This window comes from Dermacentor andersoni, chromosome 7, assembly GCF_023375885.2.
Source record: "Dermacentor andersoni chromosome 7, qqDerAnde1_hic_scaffold, whole genome shotgun sequence".
Taxonomy (NCBI): domain Eukaryota; kingdom Metazoa; phylum Arthropoda; class Arachnida; order Ixodida; family Ixodidae; genus Dermacentor; species Dermacentor andersoni.
In genome coordinates, this window is record NC_092820.1 from 82,219,886 (window position 1) to 82,241,455 (window position 21,570).

The 21,570-nt window shown below is 48.7% G+C and overlaps 1 protein-coding gene across 1 annotated transcript; it reads left to right on the plus strand.

Annotated features, from left to right (window-relative positions):
* The first annotated feature begins 1,593 nt into the window (after positions 1-1,593).
* On the plus strand, positions 1,594-21,570 carry LOC129385837 (endothelin-converting enzyme 2-like). Its single transcript, XM_055072995.2, has 3 exons — positions 1,594-1,953; positions 12,965-13,327; positions 19,471-21,570. Exons 1-3 carry the CDS (start codon positions 1,594-1,596, stop codon positions 21,568-21,570), a joined length of 2,823 nt encoding a protein of 940 aa, XP_054928970.2.

Genomic DNA, 21,570 nt, shown 5'->3' on the forward strand with positions numbered 1-21,570 from the left:
CAACGGTTACAACATTTCAGCCACACTTGACATCGACACACTGACGCGTGAATGGTGTGATTGTTGCGACGCAGGAGGCCTGCCCGGTATTATAGCCAATGGGCCGGCAGCTCGGGCTATAGACGGAGCAGGTTAAATTAAAACTTAAATTATGGGGTTTTACGTGCCTAAACCACTTTCTGATTATGAGGCACGCCGTAGTGGAGGACTCCGGAAATTTAGACCACCTGGGGTTCTTTAACGTGCACCTAAATCTAAGTACACGGCTGTTTTCGCATTTCGCCCCCATCGAAATGCGGCCGCCATGGCCGGGTTTCGATCCCGCGACCTCGTGCTCAGCAGCCCAACACCATAGCCACTGAGCAATTACGGCGGGTATGGAGCAGGTGCTCTCATGCCACTATTACGCTGCCGATATATTCACCTAAAAGAACACATTTTATCGAAGGCACAAAAAAAGCTTGTGCATGCACACACAGAGCGTTTTTCTTTTTACATTCGAATGCGCGAATTACTTGCTTCGCATTAACCTGGAAGTGCGTTCTGTCGTCGCCAAAGTCACCCAGAACTTGATGTATTCTAAAACCAACCTGCCTGGCAATACGTGGACAGTGCACGTTAGACATAGATTTTAGTGGTTTGCAAAATAAAAATGTAGGAGATAACCGACATCGCCCTGTAGAATAACAGCCTTTTAGTGAACGACAGCTTAGCATACACAAAGTAGCCCACGTCTATAAGGCACCCTCAGCTACGTTTATTTCTTTGTTTTCTTGTTTATCGTTTTGTTTTTTTGACGAGGCGTTTTTATCTAGATGTGCGTAATTAACTGCAAAGAAACTCGAACTTAATCTAGAGGAAAGCAGAAACTTGTTTTCTAGCCCAAGGCGGGAGCTGTCATTCAGGAGCACCGTTAAGAACACGAACGGTTGACGCCGTAAAAGAACGGCCAGAGTTGAATTTTCGTGGCAACACTGGGCACCGAGTGAGAGAGGCCGGTTTTAACGCGATGGCGTCAAGGGCCTCGTGACGCAAAATATCTGATGTCGTCGTCGGATGTCACTTGGCGAAAAATCATTCCTTACCACAAACACCCAGGCCCTCCGCGTGGCGCAGAGCCGTTACTGAATTAACTGAATTTCTCAAAGTAAAATATGCGAGAAATATTGTGAGGTACAACCTAAGCGCAACCTGCAGATATGTAGGGTCGGAGTTTAATTTGGGTGTACCAGAAAACATAATTCTGTTACTCGGAAACTCAAACGCAAACCCCTTTTCCGAACGGCGCGGCCCGCTCGGTTCCTAGCAACACCATCGCGCTCGCGTCCGCGCATCCACAAGAAAGCTGCGGTTGCCGGGAAGCGTGACAATCAGTCAGGGGTCTTTGAAATCTATCGCGTTCCACTCTTAAAGACGAAGCTTAAGTGTCTTCCAATTTTTTTAACTGTACCCAAAGACCACGTGCGTACTTTCACTATCTTCACGATGGCTGTGGGACCGCGGCAATGTTCCTGTAAGAGAGAGGTCTTTCCAGAGTGCGTTTATCCTGCGGTATAACGAACACGGTGTTGCGTCTCTCTCCCAGAGACCGCGATGTCGAACGAAATGAGCAAGAAGAGCGAGCGACGTCGCCGTCACCACCGCCCGATGAAGAAGACGAGTGACGATCCGGCCACGTCGCCAGTGACCGTCGCGGCTACGACGGCTGGCTCGTCCCAGCCTAGCCCCGCGTCCCAGAGTGGCCTGGTCAGCCCCGTCTTGGGAGCGCAGTCGCCCGTCGTCCGCATGCCCTCGTTGGCGGAGAGCGCCATCACCGGACAGCCGGCGACGTCTTCGGAAAGTGCCATTCTCGGAGAACGGGCATCGCGCAGCGGTCCCAGCGGCGGACACCCGTCCCAGGGAGAACAAGTGCCTGTGGCGGCGACGTCGACTTCATCTGGCACCACCGCCGCGGTAAGAAGGCGGCATTGTATGGCGCATGGACGAGATTCTTAATGGAAAGGGGAGTTGGAAATATTCAATAAAGGACACCGCAGTAACTGTCTCTCTCACCGCGCTGCACAGGGGGGAATGGGGGTGAAAAGAGGGGTGAGAGGGAGAGAACAGCAGTCGAAACGCCGCAGGCGTGAGGGGAGGTGACGTTAAAGGCGGTCAGGAAGGGTGACGTCCGAGGCGAAGGCAAGAAAATAGCGGAGGAGGTTTGCGAGGCTTGGCCTATTGGCGCTTTTAAAGTTGCCGAAATTTAGACCCTTCTATATATATGTTGTTCTTCTAGGTTTGTTCTTTTCACAGTGTCCTTAATTCGCGAGTTTTTTCAATATGTTTAATTGTATTTCGCACTTTTATTCGATTTACTATATCTCATACCTGTACTTTGTACTTTTACCATGACCTTGACTATTTTCTTTATTCGTTCTCCTTTCACAACCAACAACTCAAATTATGACGCTTGTGTGTTGTTCGTGTCATATGTATGTACATGTATACGATATAGTTACATGTCATGTTTTTTACCCATTCTGCTGTATTATTTTTTTATCAATGTTGTACTTGGCTGTACTGTTAATTTGTTAATTGTCGTATTCTTGGAATCATGTTCTAACTACTATAGCTCGGGTAAGTCAATTCGGATAGGTTGCTCGGATAGGTTTTAGTATGGCATATTCAGGCCCACCGGCACGGCATGCGGTGTAAGGTGCTTTCGAATACGTAAAAACGTGTTACGCACGTACAATGAGCTGAATCTTAGCCTTTCTTCCATACAAGAAACGGCAAGGTATTATTGCCACAAGTCTAAGTTAGTGACGGTATTATCGGTAAACACGTGTGTGACAGTGGTGACAGTCGACTTATCGTCATGGCAAGCTACAGCTGCACCATGTTCAGAATTGGCAGCGTCAGCGCAAAGCTGTACGACCCCATCACGAGCAAGGGTGCTGGACAGCGTCGCATGGCGCTTTACAGCTGCTTTACGTCGTGGTGCATTGGCTGCGCTAGTGTTCTTTGGCAAAGGCATCCCGTCAGCCTAGTCAATGGGTTCCCACGGCGGAGCAGTGAATGGGAGTGGATCGAGGTTTGTCTGTGGAGTGGCCCAATTTCTGTAGGATTTGGCGAGCAGCCGTCGTCGTGGAGACACCGGCACACTGGGCTTGCAATTGCTGCTCCGCCAAATCCCGCAAGGCATTGACCCGACTACGTGCATGTAAGTCAGCGATGGGCGTATATTGGGGTAGCCCAGTGATCAAGTGCATTGTTTTGCGATTAATTCGTTTCAGCTGGAGCGTTTGCGCACGGGTGGTGTGCCCATACGGAAAAGCGTACATGATTTTTAATACCACCAGAGCTGAAGCAATCTGACGGAGGCCCGCCTCCTTGATCCCCTTACGCGTCCAGGAACACGCCGCATGAGGTGTAGTGCCAGGTGGCAGCTGCGGTATATGCTGCGAAGACATGTTTTGGCTCCCCCGCTCTGGTCTATTAGCACATCGATAGTGCGTATTGTCTCCTTGCGAGAGATGTTCGAATTACCCAAGCGAAGAGAAAAAGGTTACGGTCAGGCGCGACCTTTTGCGTCGGACCTTTAATGACGGTGGCGTACTGCGTTTTTTCTGGAGAGGTTTGCATACCTGATGCGCGGATACAATCGTGGATCACATCAAGACCTGCCTGCAGCGTGGCCTCTTGCTCCCCAGGTGGCATAGTGTTGGTCTAGAGCGAAATGTCACCCGCGCATATTGCACGCTTGAGCCCTGCTATTGATTGCAGTAGTTTTAGGATACCTCACATAGCGACATTGACTAAGGCCGGTGAAATAACGACACTTTGAAGGACGCCCGTCGCGTTACGTTGCCTGTCTCCTACTGTATGTCCGACCAAAACTGAAAAGGTGCGTTCCTCAAGAACAGCTTTGACAAAAAGATGTGGACTGCTCTTTATACCAACAGCCAATAGCCGTTTATGTACAGCGGCATGTGCATTAGAATTGAAAACTTTTTTGATGTCTACTCCAACTGTAACTCGAAGGTGGACATGGCTGGGCTCTGCCAGAACATCGGCATGTACGCTTCTCTAAGGATATCCTAGGCGCAGAGGCCCCGACGGAATCCTACTTTAGCATGAGAAAGGACGTTATGCTTCTCCAAGTACCATTCCAGCCTTCGCAGAGCCATTCGCTTCATTACCTTGCAGATCTTCGACGTTATAGGTAGCCTTAAATCTAGCAGTTTCAGACTGGGTTTACCTGGCTTCGTTATAGGAATCACCAGGGACTCCTTCCATGTAGCGGTTGGACGACCCATTTCCCACTACCTGTTAATGTGTTCCAGAAGCGCAACTGTATGCGCCTGTGGTAGATTGCAAAGCATTGAGTAGCGTACCCCATCCGGGCCAGGAGTGCCGCGGTGGTTATAGTCATGCAGTGATCATCATCATCATCATCATCATCATCATCATCATAATCACCATCATCAGCCTGGTTACGCCCACTGCAGGGCAAATGCCTCTCCCATACTTTTCCAACTGCCCCGGTCATGTACTAATGTGGTCATGTCGTCCCTGCAAGCTTCTTAATCTCATCCACCCACCTTACTTTCTGCCGCCCCCTGCTACGCTTCCCTTCCCTTGGAATCCGGTCCGTAACCCTTAATGACCATCGGTTATCTTCCCTCCTGGTTACATATCCTGCCCATGTCCATTTCTTTTCTTGATTTCAACTAAGATGTCATTAACTCGCGTTTGTTCGCTCATCCAATCTGCTCTTTTCTTATCCGTTAACGTTACACCCATCATTCTTCTTTCCATAGCTCGTTGCGTAGTCCTCAATTTAAGTAGAACCCTGTTCGTAGGCCTCCAGGTTTCTGCCCCGTAGGTGGGTACTGGTAAGACACAGCTGTTATACACTTTTCTCTTGAAGGATAATGGCAACCTGCTGTTCATAATCTGAGAATGCCTGCCTAAACGCACCCCAGCCCATTCTTATTCTTCTGATTATTTCAGTCTCATGATCCGGATCCGCGGTCCCTACCGGCCCTAAGTAGATGTATTTTCTTACCACTTCCAGTGCCTCGCTACCAATCGTAAACAGCTGTTCTCTTCGGAGACTGTTAAACATGACTTTAGTTTTCTGCAGATTAGTTTTTAGACCCAACCTTCTGCTTTGCCTCTCTAGGTCAGTGAGCATGCATTGCAATTGGTCCCCTGAGGTACTAAGCAAGGCAATATCATCAGCGAATCGCAAGTTACTAAGGTAGTCTCCATTAACTCTAATCCCCAATTCTACCCAATCCAGAACTCTGAATATCTCCTGTAAACACGCTGTGAAGAGCATTGGAGAGATTGTATCTCCCTGCCTGACGCCTTTCTTTATTGGGAGAGATTGTATCTCCCTGCCTGACACCTTTCTTTATTGGGATTTTGTTGCTTTCTTTATGAAGGACTACGGTGGCTGCGGAGCCGCTATAGATATCTTTCATTATTTTTACATAGGGCTCGTCTACACCCTGATTCCGTAATGCCTGCACGACTGCTGCGGTTTCGTCTGAATCAAGCGCTTTCTCGTAATAAATGAAAGCTATATATAAGGGTTGGTTATATTCCGCACATTTCTCCGTAACCTAATTGACAGTGTGAATATGGTCTATTATTGAGTAGCCTTTACGGAATCATGCCTGGTCCTCTGGTTGACAGAAGTCTAAGGTGTTCCTGATATTTCTTGCGATTACCTTAGTAAATACTTTGTACGCAACGGACAGTAAGCTGATCGGTCTATAATTTCTCAGCTCTATGGCGTCCCCTTTCTTATGGCTTAGAATTATGTTAGCGTTCTTCGAAGATTCCGGTACGCTCGAGGTCATTAGGCATTGTGTATACAGGGTGGCCAGTTTTTCTAGAACAATGTGCCCACTATCCTTCAGCAAATCTGCCGTTACCTGGTCCTCCCCAGCTGCCTTCCCCCTTTGCAAAGCTCCCAAGGCGTTCTTTACTTCTTCCGGCGTGACTTGAGGGATTTCAAATTCCTCTATACTATTCTCTCTCACAGTATGAGCCACATCTTGTATGATGCCAGGGTTAGCGCAGAGTATAAAGTCTATTTCATTTCTAGTCTCATAATTTGGGCTCGTCCACGTCCACTTTCGGCTATCCCGCTTGCGGAAGAAGGTATTAATTATCCGCATATTATTCTGTTCTGCAAAGTGTAGTAATAACTCTCCATTGCTATTCCTAGTGCCTATGCCATATTGCCACACTGACTTGTCTCCAGCCTGCCTCTTGCCTACCTTGGTATTGAAGTCGCCCATCAGTATAGTGTATTTTGTTTTGACTTTACACATTGCCGATTCCACGTCTTCATAGAAGTTTCGACTTCCTGGTCATCATGACTGGATGTGGGCGCGTAGACCTGTACGACCTTCAATTTGTACCTCTTCTTAAGTTTCACAACAAGACCTGCCACCCTCTTGTTAATGCTATAGGATTCCTGTATGTTACCAGCAATATTCTTATTAATCAGGTATCCGACTCCTAGTTCTCGTCTCTCCGCTAAGCCCCGGTAGCACAGGACGTGCCCGCTTTTTAGCCCTGTATATGCTTCACTGACGTGGAGAGGCAAAGCAGGAGGGTGGGTCTAAAAATGAATCTGCAGAAAACTAAAGTAATGTTTAACAGTCTCGAAAGAGAACAACAGTTTACGATAGATAGCGAGGCACTGGAAGTGGTAAGGGAATACATCTGCTTAGGACAGGTAGTGACTGCGGATCCGGATCATGAGACTGAAATAATCAGAAGAATAAGAATGGGCTGGGGTGCGCTTCGCAGCCATTCTCAGATCATGAACAGCAGGTTGCCATTATTCCTCAAGAGAAAAGTGTATAACGGCTGTGTCTTACCAGTACTCACGTACGGGGCAGAAACTTGGAGGCTTACGGAAAGTGTTCTACTTAAATTCAGGACGACGCAACGAGCCACGGAAAGAAGAATGATAGGTGTAACATTAAGGGATAAGGAAAGAGCAGATTGGGTGAGGGAACAAACGCGAGTTAATGACATCATAGTTGAAATCAAGAAAAAGAAATGGGCATGGGCAGGACATGTAATGAGGAGGGAAGATAACCGATGTTCATTAAGGGTTACAGACTGGATTCCAAAGGAAGGGAAGCGTAGCAGGTGGGCGGATGACACTAAGAAGTTTGCAGGGACAACATGTCCACAATTTGTACATTACCGGGGTAGTTGGAGAAGTATGGGAGAGGCCTCTGCCCTGCAGTGGGCGTAACCAGGCTGATGGTGATGATGATAATGATGATGATGATGATGCTTCATTTGTCCTAACTTCAGTGAGCCCTATTATATCCCATTTACTGCCCTCTGATTCCTCCAATATCACTGCTAGACACGCCTCACTAGGTAACGTTCTGGCGTTAAACGTCGCCAGGTTCAGATTCCAATGGCGGCCTGGCATGCAGTGATGCCTCTCGTCTATAGTGAAAGGAACATTGTACTTGCAATCATCGAGTGGTGGGTCTACGGGTAGTGCCGATGCTCCCGTGGGCTGGGGAAGAAATAGTTCTCCCGCTTGTAACGCCAACTCATGGGGGGAAACGTTCAACTTCATTACGATCCTAAGTGAGGGCGGATTCGGACGTTTGCGTCCCAGCATGGCTCTGAACATGTGTCTTGCCATAAACATATGACGTCTGCCATTTAAAGTGGGACGGACGATTTGCCAGTCACGGGAAGCAAGAAGGGCAGTATACGGCTCCACCTCTTTGGTTATGCGAGTAAGAATGCGCTTACGACGAGCTGCACGACCGGAGCGCGGTAACCTTTAAAGAGTTCGAAGCATACGATTGCACAACGTGAGTGAGTGAGAGTTCAATTTGGGAGCGTGAAATTTGAAAGAAAGCTCGGTCGTGGCATTCTGCTTGGCCGCGTGAATCTGGGTGCCATGCTCGTCCATTTCTCTGGGAACACCGTACACGCTACGCGTCTTGGGATAGTTGTCCCATCTGGCATGCTCCTCGTTTCAATAGCGTCCCTGTAGTTGTCGTGGTTTACGCCCTCAAGAGGCTCAAGACAACACTTATGGCTAATGATCACTGTACGCCAACAGATCCTCTGCAGTCGCCTAAGTTATTTTGTTGAGATGGCTCAAAAGAGTTAGGTCTGTGGAAGTGTCTTGTTGTCCTCTATGTTGACCAAAACGAGTTGGTAAGGTTGAGTCATTGGCGAGAGTGTAGCTTGCAGGTATATAATTTTGAAGTGTTCAGCTCATGACATATGCACATATGTTTGGTAATGCCGACAGTCCTCGCGTAAACCGAAAAAAAGCCAGAGCTTGTACATTTGTATCTAAAGACGTGCCCCTGGTACCTGTCCTATCTGCGAGCACGACGCCGAAGTGCCGAGCTCAGCGTGAGGAACTCGCGAAGAAACCAGGACGCATGCTTGACCCTTAGCCACTATAGAGGTGCCGGTTGAGATCATTGTCCGCGGCGCCTTTGTTCTACGGAAGGGGTACATTAGGCCCTGTAGCCGATGAAAGCTGGTATGTGTGTGCCATTTCCCCTTAGGAAAATGGCTAGAGGTAGCGTTGGCGTCAGTGATACCACCCTGATGGGCTCCTCGTGCTTGAGCCGGAATCCCGGGCAGCTTCCTGGAGGAAACCAAATCGGGTAATCTGGCGAAAGAAGCGTCGCATGGTGGTGCATATGGATTCGTCATCATGGTTTCTGGTGATGGGTATGAAGATGGTACAGAGACTCGCTTAGGCTCTTGCCTAGCGAGAGGAGTTTGCATGCTGAGAAGAGGGAGTATGCGCTTGACCACCTCAACCGTGACCTGTTCGACCATTTGCTTCGGCTGATCCTCGTCGAGGGGGGCGCGGTACTCGGGAGATCTGTTTTGGGAGGCGCTTGCACATGCTGTCGCGCGGCGTGGAGGACGTGGGCATATATTCGGTGCACATGCGCATATTTCGATCGCACGGATGGTTCGTTAGTTGGCAGTGCCTGTGTTCACACACCAGAGGTGCTACAGTCACCACTGCCTCCCGGTGCTTCGTGTATTGTACGTGCATGAGCGGCGCTGCTTTTAGATTTAACCCCATGTCTCCGAGACTCGTCGACGGCGTCGACCGTGGGAGCATTTCCAAACAAGATGACAAATCGCTTTTTCGCGTCTCACTCGCGCTGCAGTCTGATTGTCGGCGTGTAGCATTCGAGTTGCCTAGTGGCCTGACGCAGAACAGGGCACTTTCTGCCTATCGCCAGACGCTTGTCCCCGCAGCTGCGGCAAAAAGGATTGGCCTTTTCTGGGCACATATCTGATACCCCATGCGAAAGACGGCCGCAGCTGTCGCACCGTCGCTGAAGTGTAGCTGGGCATGACTCTTTTCGAGTTTATGGCTCAGTTCACAGAGTGCCGACTTCAATTGAGAAGATACCACTGGTAAGAGTACACTGTGCACATAACTTTTGCGTGGTAAGTTAGAGCCCTCGGATGTAACAAGAGGTGCGCCTTTGGTGTCCATAGGCCGAGCGCTATCTTGCACGAGTAACAGTCGAGGTTAGCCATGAGGACTTCACTTGATTAACGCAGTATATATATATATATATACATATATATATCGTACGTCTGCTGCCATATCATATATATATGTATATATATATATATATGATATGGCAGCAGATGTACGATTATTGTTTTTTCGGTGAACAGTATGCCCGCCACCCCAGCATTAGTTAGAGTTGAGTGTGCCGCGACGATTGCTATCATTATTGTAGCGACATGTACTACAGGCTGCCTGGTCGCGGTCGTGCAGTTTCTTGCCGGGCTGTAGAGCGTTAGTCTGAACTATCCTGGATGCTCTTAACCCTGCCTTGAGACTTTTAGCAGCTTTAGATGAATTAGTGGCATTCGGTCCTACCTCAAAGAAGTTTTTTCCCAGCCATGTTTTCAGCGCTGAGGACGCAGAAGGGGTTGCAGGCCGGTATCGCCGGAATTTCTTGTGATGACTTTTCTGTCATGCTGGTATCAGCGGGGGCAATTCCTGCAGCAGATTCCTACTCCGCCATGCAAGCGTCAGCGGTGGGCGTATCCGGGCTGTCATTACGACTTTCCGTGTCTGCTTGGCAAGCAGAAGCGCCAAAATTGCTGCCTCGGCAGTCTCCGCCACCGGCACCGCGGCGGCGCTGTTGGCGTCGTGGAAATAAATCGCCTCTATTCTGGAAAGTAGCGACACCCTCCTCCTCGCGCACGCTTTTCTCCTCAATTCTCCTCAAATTTCACTCTCCCACGGGCCGGCGTGTTGCGCACGCCACGCTTTTCGGTCCAGCTGCCGCTGGACGCCGCGGAAGCTTAATCAATGCGCGCGCTTGTTCTTTCAATTGTTGGAAGCATTACTGTGGAATTAATCTCGTAATGACGCTGATAGGACTATGGTAAACTTCCGATGGGTCATGTTGACGAATATTTTCAAAAATAAACTCTGAGATAAACTAGCGGAAGTGCTCTAAAAACTTACCATCGTTAAGCAGCTTGCTCTTCATGGACGAGACGCTTGGGTGGGTATAGCCACCCTAGCGCCGCTTTGGCCATCCATGGCGCGGCGGAGTACGGTATGGGGAAAATTAAGGCAGTGCAGGCAATTAATTCGTTCATTTCGCATGCGTGACTTCTAATAAAACCTTCGAAAATCTTAAACTTATAAACCTTTATAATTATCCCCACCCAAGCACTCCCTACAGATGATTAAACAGCGAAGCTGAAACGTGCTGCCCCGGTGTTTATTACTGGTTTAATACCGCTGGTTTATTAAACAACGACTTGGTAGGCTGCCGCATCTCCGGTACGCAGTTGCTGCTTGCACTCGGTTGCACGAGCCTTTTCTTGTTCCCGCGGGCTGCAACATCGGCACAGCGTATACGAGCTCGTTCCTGGTTCTGCTCGCGGCTTTGCTGATCGAAAGCTGCCTGCTCCTAAGGAGTACGTATGACGCGTGGCGCACCCGATTCGGAGCCGGAGAGAAACTTCTGCGCGCGCACTTGGCTGCGACGGAGAGCCACGACGTCCCTACTGGCGCAGTTAATCCAAAGCCACCTAGATAGCGCAACGCCTTTTCACTCCGATCCATGACGTCATGTTAATTGGCGCGACTTCCATAGAAACTAATGGCGTTGCCCCCGAGTAGGCAACAGTGATTTCGACGTGACAGCTTTCGTCACACCAGCCTTGTAAATGAAAATTTTTTGTGAGGTAGCGTAACGTAGTTCTTGTGAGGTAACTATCGAGGTGGTGCTGCCTATGCGCCTCTTTCTTTATTTTCCTGCATGCGCATGGTGCTGCGCAGGAGAAGTTTACGGCGTACAGGCGACCTACAGACAGACATATGGACGGACTAATCGGCTAGCCATATACAGATTCGCTGTAACAGGCGGTAATATACAATATGGTTCTTTACAGCAAATCTACCTTTATCGGGGGCACCGAAAGAATTTGAGCCACTGCTAGACACATTCTCGGCTTGCGCGAGTACTCAATAAAGTAAACAATGCACATGCTTGAACTTTGCTTACGTCGTTTCACAATAAACCACCAGCATGCAAAATGTACATTTTACCAGAATTAAGGAATTCGCGTAGCTCGAATTCTGTGACAAGCCACGAATAAAGCCGCTCAGTTATGCAATATATTTCGTGTTGTTGGTTGCCTACTGCGCAGTGGATGCCGACATAACTCTTAGCAAAGGTTAAGTGATATTTGTTTTTGTCATTCGGAACGTCACAAGCTGAAGGGTGGGCGTCTACAGCATGCATTTGAAAAATTAGGCCAAATTTTCCAATTCATGCATAAGAACTTAACATTAGTTTCACAGAACACAATTTCTTAAGCGCATTTTTTTCGTCAAGCCATTCACCGCCGGTGTTCCAGAATTTCCGACAATTAACTCTACGGAACTGTTCAGCCTCTAGGGATGCGAGTACTATCAATGAATGAAAAAAACGTTTAAGATACTTGTAGGCGTTACTAAGCGTTAGCCACTGCTAGGTGATTCGCCACAAGAAAAAAAAAATGCTCTCGGACATTAGCCTAGGAGTAGTTATTCTGACCTGAAAGCTTTTTTTTCTCTATTGGTGACCATAATTTTATGCAGCTCCCAATGGCACGCGAGTAAGAAAGTAATGATCACGAAATTTAACTTGTACTAAATATGTGCGCAGTGTACTGTCCCCAGTGAACTAACACCATGCATGAAAGTTCACTCCACTGGTTATAACCGCCAGGCATTCTTCCGGCAAACGAAGCTGACCTAACTTGTAAAACACACGTGGGCCGTGGCAGCGCGATAAACGCGTAGCCCACAAATAGCGGCCGGAAACAGTAAAAATAGCTAAAAAATCATGAGACATTCCACTCTGTGAAGGGCATTGACCAGCGAAGCTGTTTAGCACACGACACGGAGGTGACACATAATTTTTCACAAAGGTACCAACTCATTTATTGTCTTGATGGGTGGTCTTCGTGGCGCAGGATACGCACACTCATTTATTGTCTTGATCGGTGGTCATTATTTCACTCGCTACTGTAATCACATTCTTTTATAATGTCAAATCGATGCACGTACGCCGCTGGGTGGTCGGTTGGGCCGGATAGGTGTGGCATCGCAAGCGACATGTCTACAACACGGAACGCGTAAACCACTCTCTTTTCGGTACCGACACATCCACATTTAAATCACCGACCCCGGTCTTCGCCGCTAATTCACGCAAGGTGAGTAGCCATGAACTTTACGGGACTGAGAGTCATTTGATTTTTCTGCTTGCTTACGGGGGTATTAGCCATTGCTCACGGGGGTATGAGCCATTGATGATGACAGTTTTCGACATGCTGTTCTGTATGTTGTATGCGTGATTAGAAAAAATTTAAGCGCCCGGCTTGGCAAGAGTATTGACGGCATGATCGTGCGCAGGTGCAAACACTGAAACCGAACGGCGACGGTGAACAGTGCACCCAGCAGCGGCGGAAGCAGCAGTCCGAACGCGGCTCGACGCAGGCGAAGAACCCTGCGATGCAAAGCGGCGTCACTTCGGCGTCGTCCTCTGCGGTCGCTGCAGCCCGGTCGGGCTTCGGCCACGAACCCACCGAGCCAGCTTCGGCCAAAGATTGCGACCGAGGCACTGGGCGAGCACTCACTGATTACTCGCACACTGGCCAAACGCATCGATTCGAGCCGAGTAGAGGGACCGGCGTGCTGAAGACAACAACAGGAACTATGGGCAAGGCGACCTCGACGCGTGAGCCGACAGCCAGAGTTGTGGGCCGCGTGCAGCAGGTTGGAAAAAAATGCTTTAATAGTTTTGTTTGTCTTTAAAAAGTGTTGGTATGACATTGCCAAGTTCTCTCTCTCTCTCTCTATTTACGGTAAATAGAGTTACAAACCCTCTAAGCCCAGAAAAAGCACTAACAAGATGCAGAGCGCCCTTAGTAATTCTTTACTATATCTGTTTCCACGAACCAGTGCCTCAGTGCCATTCGTCGCCTCTGGCAGTGCTTGAGCTTGGCTCTCCTTCTCCCCCCTCAACTCTTGCCCTATACTTCTCCTTACTTGGCGCAGTGCCGTTGCGGTGACTCGAAAGACAATAATAGCGTTTCGTCCCCTTCTACTTCCCACCCCAACCTTGTGCGGCCACATTGAGGCCTGTCTGTGAGTGAATGAGTGTGTCACCTCTACTCAATACCCCTGTTCTCCATCCGTTTCCTCATCCCGCCTCAGAAGGAACATTAAATAATAATTGCTAATCTCCCCCCCCCCCCCTACGCGGGGGTGACCCACTATAATATGGCGCGATGGCGCGTCACCGTAGCGCCGGCTCGATACCGGCGGATCGCGGTGTGTGCTGCCCAATCTGAAACACAGAACCGTCTCCCTACGGCACTGCGGGCTGCGCTCAAAGACTGCATTACCAAGAAGCGTATTCTTCGGCCAATTTTTCTTCATCCTTTCGTCATTTAACCAAGCAAATTACATATTGCACTTTAGGAATTGTAGCTGGTGACTTCGAAAATCAGATCCACTCTGAATGAATTCTGTGGATGAAACCAGTCTTGAGCTGTGCTTCCGCAAAGTTTGCGGCGAAACTTCTATTGGTGTTCCAGTAAGTTTTGAGCTCCAGTGTATAAAAAGGCGTCCTGTTAAAAAAAATAAGGCAACTGAAGCGCCAGTGCATTTGCACCTGAGGTTTCTCTGCGCCTATCTCCAAACTGGTGCTATTTCCAAAACTCGTTTCATTTGGATGTGTCCGGAGAAATCGCTCGCTTCAATCCACATATTGCAATATGTGCGCTGAAGTAGTTAGTTACAAGTAGAGAGTGACGTTTTGACAATTAGTCAATTACGCATTTCGATTTCTACCGTAAGTAATGTCTGCCTCTTCTAGTAATCTAGATCAATAGGTATATATGAGCTATACATCCCAGGCGATATTTAAAGATGCTGTTAACGCTTGTGACAGTGGAGATTCCTGTGCGACTTACAGTGAATGACACTGTTTTTTTTCCTTTCTCCCCTCACCTGTTCCTCCCTTTTGCCCCTCACCAATTGTAGAGTAGCGAACCGGGCCCGTCCTTGGTCAAGCTCCCTACTTCTCCCTCTTCGTTTCTCTCTCTCTCTCTTACTCTCTCTGTTAACGATGAAATGATGACGACATATGAGGTTTTCTGGCGGAAGGGCCAATGATATATATACACACAGTCGGAAAGTAAGCAAGTAAATATGTCTTTTTCGTAAGTGCACTTTTCTTTCTGAACTATGTGCATACTGGACGCATAGCATTATATATATATATATATATATATATATATATATATATATATATATATATATATATATATATATATATATATCATTGGCCCTTGCGCCAGAAAGCTTCATCTGTCATCATCATGTCATCGTTAACAACATCTTTAAGACTCGCCCGGCCTTCGAAAATGGCTACAAACATACTCAGCTCGGGAAAGTGAAGGTAACTCCCCAAGCAAGGCGTAGCCTTTCAAAGAAAAAGAGAGAGACAAGCTGGACGCGTTTCTGTGGAATGTGTACACTCGTAGTTAGAATAGCCGTAGACGTTTGCGTAGGCGATTTGTTTTAGTCAATTGTGTTTACCAGTAGTCGTCGCAAGGCAACAACCACGGAACGTATATGCCCTCGGTAAACTGGTCTCCCTGCTTTCCCAACGCGACTCCAGCTCACGGCAGACAGCAGAGAATCGATTGACCTTACCGGTTTGCTAACGGCACTGTAGCATAATTGACTGCGTGTTCGATGTTTGCCGCGTTCCTTCGTAAGTGGCACCACAATTTGTTTTTACATTCGTCGTAGTGCGTGCAGGCAACAAATAGCGAGTGATTTGAATTTGTTTTATGAAAAAATCAACAGCAACGAATGCCTCATGAATGACCGCACACACAGGTCAATTGCCCTGTAATTGCGCGACTTCACGTCTTTATATTCAATGAGTGCCGTGTGCAGCACCCGTGTTTCATCAAATCAGGTATAAGGTTGCCGCATTTATTGACAGGGCATTAAAAATATGGTTCGCGTTGCACTGCGGTAGAGACTACCAGCGGAAGGTACCGTTGATGCTAGAAAAGTTTATCAATCTAGACAGCTGACAGGTCTTAGCTGGCATACCTGCCAGCACGTTAACTTTGAGATTGTACAAAATACCACGGTCAAAACACCGGAAGGAGGCAAATAATGGGGAACTGAGCGCGCCTTTCTTAACGCTTGCCTTGGGAAGACAGCTTTTTCGTTTGATACATGCAGACTTTATTGCGATTATTCGCCCTTAGAAGTGCCACACAAGCAGCAGCAAACATTGAACTGCGCAAAATGACAAGCAGCTACCTAGAACCGACTAGTCTATATTCAGCGACTTCGTTCTTCCCCACTTCGCCTGCTTCAGGAACTGGTTTGAATAAGCTTTCGCGAAGCAGGTGCACTTCTCGTGTCTTCACGATCAGGAGAGCGACTAGTGAACTTTTTCGCGAACACAATTTTGCATAAGACTTGAAGCATTAGTAACCAGAATTTGTAAACATTACGCTCACGGATCAAGGAGCGACTGTGCCTTCGTACGAAAGAGGACTCCACTGGTTTCTTTCGATGCAAAACGCTTAGACTTCGCTTCCAGCGTCACTGCAGCCTATAAATCTTAACATTGTTGTTTTGTTTGCCGGTGGACGCCAAAATAAGTCCTCAAAGAAGGCAACGATTGTGTTCCTTGGTGGTGTATCCTGCCCACCAAATATACATAGTCGCCACCTACAGTGCGTGTATTTCTTTAAGGCTGCGCCTCGTGATTCTGGCAGACCATAAACAGGCGTCATCGCATCGGCGTGACACAGCGTTCTACAGGGGAAAAAATGCGCGCAGAGCATTGAACACGAAAGGGGAACTCGTAATGCATTACTAATCACTGCGGCACAGCATGAGCCCCCACAGGGCGCAAAAAAGGCGGCGGAACCCATCTCACGATGACTGTCGACGGTAATGCTGTATCATTCAATCAATATAGCGACGCAACGTATTGCCACCGTCGCAACGAGTTATGTGTGAGGCATGTACTGCAGGCGTGACTCCTCATTTAAGCTTGCCTAAGGACATGAATGCAGTTTTTCTTTTTCTTGCCGCACACGAAGTGACACATACTTAGTGAGCCAAGTTTGCGAGAGGTTCATTGAAAAGCGTCACGTACGTAGCCAGCGCATTCGTGGCGCAGCTCGCTATAGCGCTGGCGTTCATTGGAAAGCGGCACGTACCCGGTACAAGTGTGGCAAAGCGTGGAAAAGCGTCGAGTTGCTGTCCTTGACGAACACTTCTGACGTGTGTTCGATTTTACTCAGCGCTATATAAGTTTAAGGAATCTCTTTCGTCATTGTAGAGTGGCACCCACCTACTGGCTCGTACCCAGTGCTCCCAAGTCGGCTTCCAATAATTTCTTCGAACAGTGGTGCCCCGCTGTCCCGCACCTACAGTGAACCATGTCGGCATAAACGAAGTTTGTTGAATAGCGGCACGTACATGTTCGCATTGGCCCGTACTCGGAGACCCAAACTGGTCCGATGGTTGGTTTCGAACCCTGTTACCTGTGCACAGGAGCCCGACGCGCTAAGAATCCTACCACAGACTACTCAGTGACCCAAGTAGACAGGAGCACGCTTAGATACAAACATGCATAGATGGATAGATAGTTCCCCAAAAGTGCGGGAGGTGTTCTAGCAATGATAATTGATGGATTAATAAATTTTTACGTGTGCGTATACTTATGAAATATGTTATGCATGATGTTAAGACAGAGGAGGAGACGGTGGGTGGATCATGGAGAAAATGGCGATAGCAAATATTCTAACTGACATTAAAAGGAAAAAGAATGGAGCTAGGCAGGTCATGTAATGCATATGGCAGATGACCGGTGGATCATTAGATTTACAGAATGGGCGCCAAGGGAAGGAACGTGCAGTCGAGGAAGGCAGAAAATTAGGTGGGGAGGAGGAAATTAGTTAACTTGCAGGTGCAAGTGGAATCAGCTAGCGCAAGACATGGGAAATTGGAGATTGCTGGGAGAGTCCTTCATCTTGCAGGGGTCATAAAAATAGGCTGGTGATAACGGTACTTCTGGGAGTGCTTTCGTATGACTCAATCCAGCGCAACAACGAAGCATGGTATTAAAGCAACATACCAATCAAGCTGCTGCGTTAAAACTTCTAGCGCAGACAAGTTACTGTTGTAGCTGGGAAAGCCATTCGCACAAATCACGATTACTTCTGCGGTATATCATTAGAGCGGTTCGCCACCCCCAATTTTTCGATGAGTACCGAGCCAGGCGCGCGGCTGCACGGGCGCTATCTTCAAAACGATCTCCGATGAGCACAGATTATGTACGCCGAGGGCACATAGCTTCGTGTTCGCTGGGTTCTCGTCGCTCGATTAAACAAAAATTAAATTATGGGGTTGTACGTGCCAAAACGACTTTATGATTATGGGCACGCCGTAGTGGAGAATTCCGGAAATTTCGGCCACCTGGGGTTGCTTAACATGCACCTAAATATAAGTACACGTGAGTTGCCGCACTTCGCCCCGATCGAAATGCGGCCGCCGTGGCCGGGATTCGATCCCACGACCTCGTGCTCAGCAGCCCAACGCCATAGCCAGTGAGCAGCCACGGTGGGTGCCGCTCAGTTCGCGCTGAAGCGTGAGGCAGCACGAAGGTCCATTCGCTCGCTGCTGCTGCCGCTCTTCCTCGTGCCAGCGTTTTGACAGCGAGTGTGTGCGCTCATGGAGGGAGACGTATTTGTTTGCCTGTGCGCGCGTGACACCATGCCTGTTAATTTAGTTAGCGAATGTTTACGTGTTTATACAGCAGACCAAACTACTATATTTACTTCGTACAGCAGTTTGCTAAACTGCCATCGCAATCTATGCTTCGCCTCTCGAGTTAAACTGCGACTTCTTCCCGCACATGTGCATATGGCTTGTACAAAGAGACGCATAAACATTATTTGTCAGAGGCCACTATTTGAAGGTGTGATTTTTTTAGATGCGCTTATGACCAGTATTAAATTCGCCTACACAGAAGGAAAACTAAACAAAGAATACAGAAGGTGAATCTTTTGGGATGATTTAGTGGTGATGTAGTCGTTGAACATGTCGAAAAGGTCATTCTTATCGAGAGCACAACTTTTGTAAGCCAGATCATTTTGAAGTTTCAACTGAAATATTGAAACGAAAAATGTGTATTTTCGTCAATATCTGCAAGATAATACCAGCTATAAATAATTAGATAGATCTAAAGAAAAATGGCTCAAAATGTCAAAACTGTTTAAGCCGTACAGGCAGTGGTTGAGATTCCTTCTCTTCATACGTACTTCAGTAGGAAAGGTCTTTAGCAAACAGCCCTTTAAAGTTGAAGACGTGGCTGTTTATTATTCCAGTACAGTTGTAAAATAGAGTGATGAAGCTGTTTCATGCATCGCCGAGATACACGTATTGCAGAAAGGCCACCATAGACCAACAATAGGGAATAATTTATTTGACAATTCTTCGATCCGTCAGAATCCTTAAGATTACCTGCAGTGAGTTAGCTCGCGGGTGCGAATGTCTTATCAGGCGCCAGTCTCTGAATATGAATGACTTCGTGCACTGCTTGAACTGACGATGTGGGTAGCAGTTAGTGATACCATGGTGACGAGCAGACAGAACCGCCAAAAAGTAAGAGCTGCGAGCATTTGGGCAACAGCTACTGTAGTGCCGTCAAGCGATCTGCTGAGAATATCAGCATCAAGAAACCCTTACCACAGTGAAGTTGACGCCTTTTGTTTACGAAACGAGGCAAAACATTTATCAAATAGAAAAGCGAGTGTCGGACGTAACTGGACTAACTTTTCAAAAAAAAAATGATTTCGTCTTCGTTCCAGCCCAAAGGACACAGTGTGACGTCACTGCCCACGTCCCTACCGCCGGAGCCTACCGCTGCGCAAAGCCACCGCTGCGCAATCGTGCTGGCCAGCTGCGGAGTGCCCGTTCTCCTCGGCTTCCTCATCATCCTCCTTTCGAGTTCGCATCGGCACGCTGAGGGCCGACCGTTGCAGTGCATCACCGAGGACTGCCGCAGGCACGCCGAGCTGCTCACCAAGGAGATCGACTTGACGCTGGACCCGTGCGAGGACTTTCAAGCGTACGTCTGCTCGGCGGTGGCTTCCACCTCCGATCGCAGTGACAACTTCAAGACGGTCATGGACGGACTGCGGCTCTCCTGGTACCACCAACTCAGGAACGTGCTAAGCGGCGGCTCGCTCAAGCTTCCCATCGGGAGAAAGGCGCTCGCCATGTACAGCTGGTGCCGGGACAAGTACCCGTCCGACGCGCCCGATTTGCCACTTTTTCTCGACTTTCTCAGGGGCCAAGGAATGAATTGGCCCGAACCGCCACGCTCATTCCAACCACCGCTCGAATTCGTCATCAAGCTTGCCTATTTGTGGCATGTCCCGTTTTGGATGACAGTGAGTGTGCTCGATGTGCCGGATCATACTTCTCCAAGCACAGACCCAAGGCGGCGCATCCAGATCCGGGCAAGCAGTATGGTTCCCATATGGCTTCGCCACCACAGGGTCGCCAGTCGTGTCTACACCACGTATTGGGAACGCTTTCTCTTCCACATGTATCCAGACAACAGTACGAGACCCGCCATGAATGTGACTGCCGTAGAAGAGGTCCGTGAAATGGAGGAGCACATACTCGGAACGTTGAACTCGTTGGTCGATTCCGCGTCGCCGAAACCGAAGGTGTTCTCCTTCGGCGAACTGTCGACCCACGTTCCCAAAGCCTCGGCTTTTGAATGGCTTCGAAGCTTCCAGAAATCCATCCCTCTGCGGCGGCAGCTCAGCTTCGAAGACGAAATCGTCGTCAGCGACGACCTCTTTCTGCCGGCAGTCAGCGGGTTTTTCGAGAAGTACGACGAAGCGCAGCTTAACATGCACCTGACGTGGCTTTTCGTGCAGTACTACGCTCCCGTGGCAGATTACGACATGCTCGTTGACCACTATGGCAGCAAGCACAAGGCCGCGATGTATTTGCCCGTGTTCTGCGGCCACCACGTGGAAGACACGTTCAAGGTTCTTGTCGTTGCGCTCGACTTTGTCTATCGGTTCACGGCACGAGACGTCAAGATCGTCAACGACGGTTTTGACGACGTAGTTTCGGCGGCCGCGGAAAGGGTCAGCGCTTCAGACTGGATGGACGATGAGAGTAAGGCGCGATTGACCAAGAAGATATTAGCTGCGAAGAAGTCACTGTGGCCGCCCGACGCTCTTGTGAACGCTGAACTGTTGGAAAAGCTGTACCGTGGGTTCCCCGAGAATACTACGAGTTTCGCGTATCTATGGGTGGCCACGAGAATGGCTTCGACTGAAATACTGACGAATGGTGGATACGAGGAAGTTATAAAGATGCCTTGGAACAGTCTGCCTGGCTACGTTGTCTACGATTACGTTTCGAACACCTTGGAATTGGCAACTGCTGCCATCGCGGCACCCCTGTACTATTCGAACGGAGCAAAGGCTATGCTGTACGGCGGTCTGCTGTTTCTCATGGCGACTCACTTAGTCCGTTCCTTCGACAGAGAAGGCTTGAGGTGGACACCCAACGGAACTGAGGTCGGCGGCATCCTGTCCAATGCGAGCCTTTTCGAATATCACGACAGGGAGCGATGCCTGGACGGCGATATAGAGCACAGCCTCTTCCCCGAAGTGCCTGCTGTTGACATTGCCTACACCGCCATGAAGCAGTCCCATGTCCGAGAAGGTAGCGAGCCCCTGGGACTGCGCGTTGACCTCTCGGAAGACAAGGTGTTCTTCATGACGCTCTGCTACACTTCGTGCGAGATCGCCGGTAAGGAGAGCTCCCGCAATTTCGACTGTAACAAGGTGGCAAGAAATTCCAGACCTTTTGCAAAAGCTTTTCACTGTCCCGCGGGATCTAAGATGAATCCTGATAAGAAGTGCGGCTTTTTTTCCTGA

What these genes read in the sequence shown, in the direction of transcription:
- LOC129385837 (XM_055072995.2), top strand. Translation starts at nt 1,594, where the DNA reads ATGTCGAACGAAATGAGCAAGAAGAGCGAGCGACGTCGCCGTCACCAC. An exon ending in CATCTGGCACCACCGCCGCG is followed by an intron (nt 1,954 to 12,964) that starts GTAAGAAGGCGG and finishes GATCGTGCGCAG; the next exon opens with GTGCAAACACTGAAACCGAA. An exon ending in TTGTGGGCCGCGTGCAGCAG is followed by an intron (nt 13,328 to 19,470) that starts GTTGGAAAAAAA and finishes TCTTCGTTCCAG; the next exon opens with CCCAAAGGACACAGTGTGAC.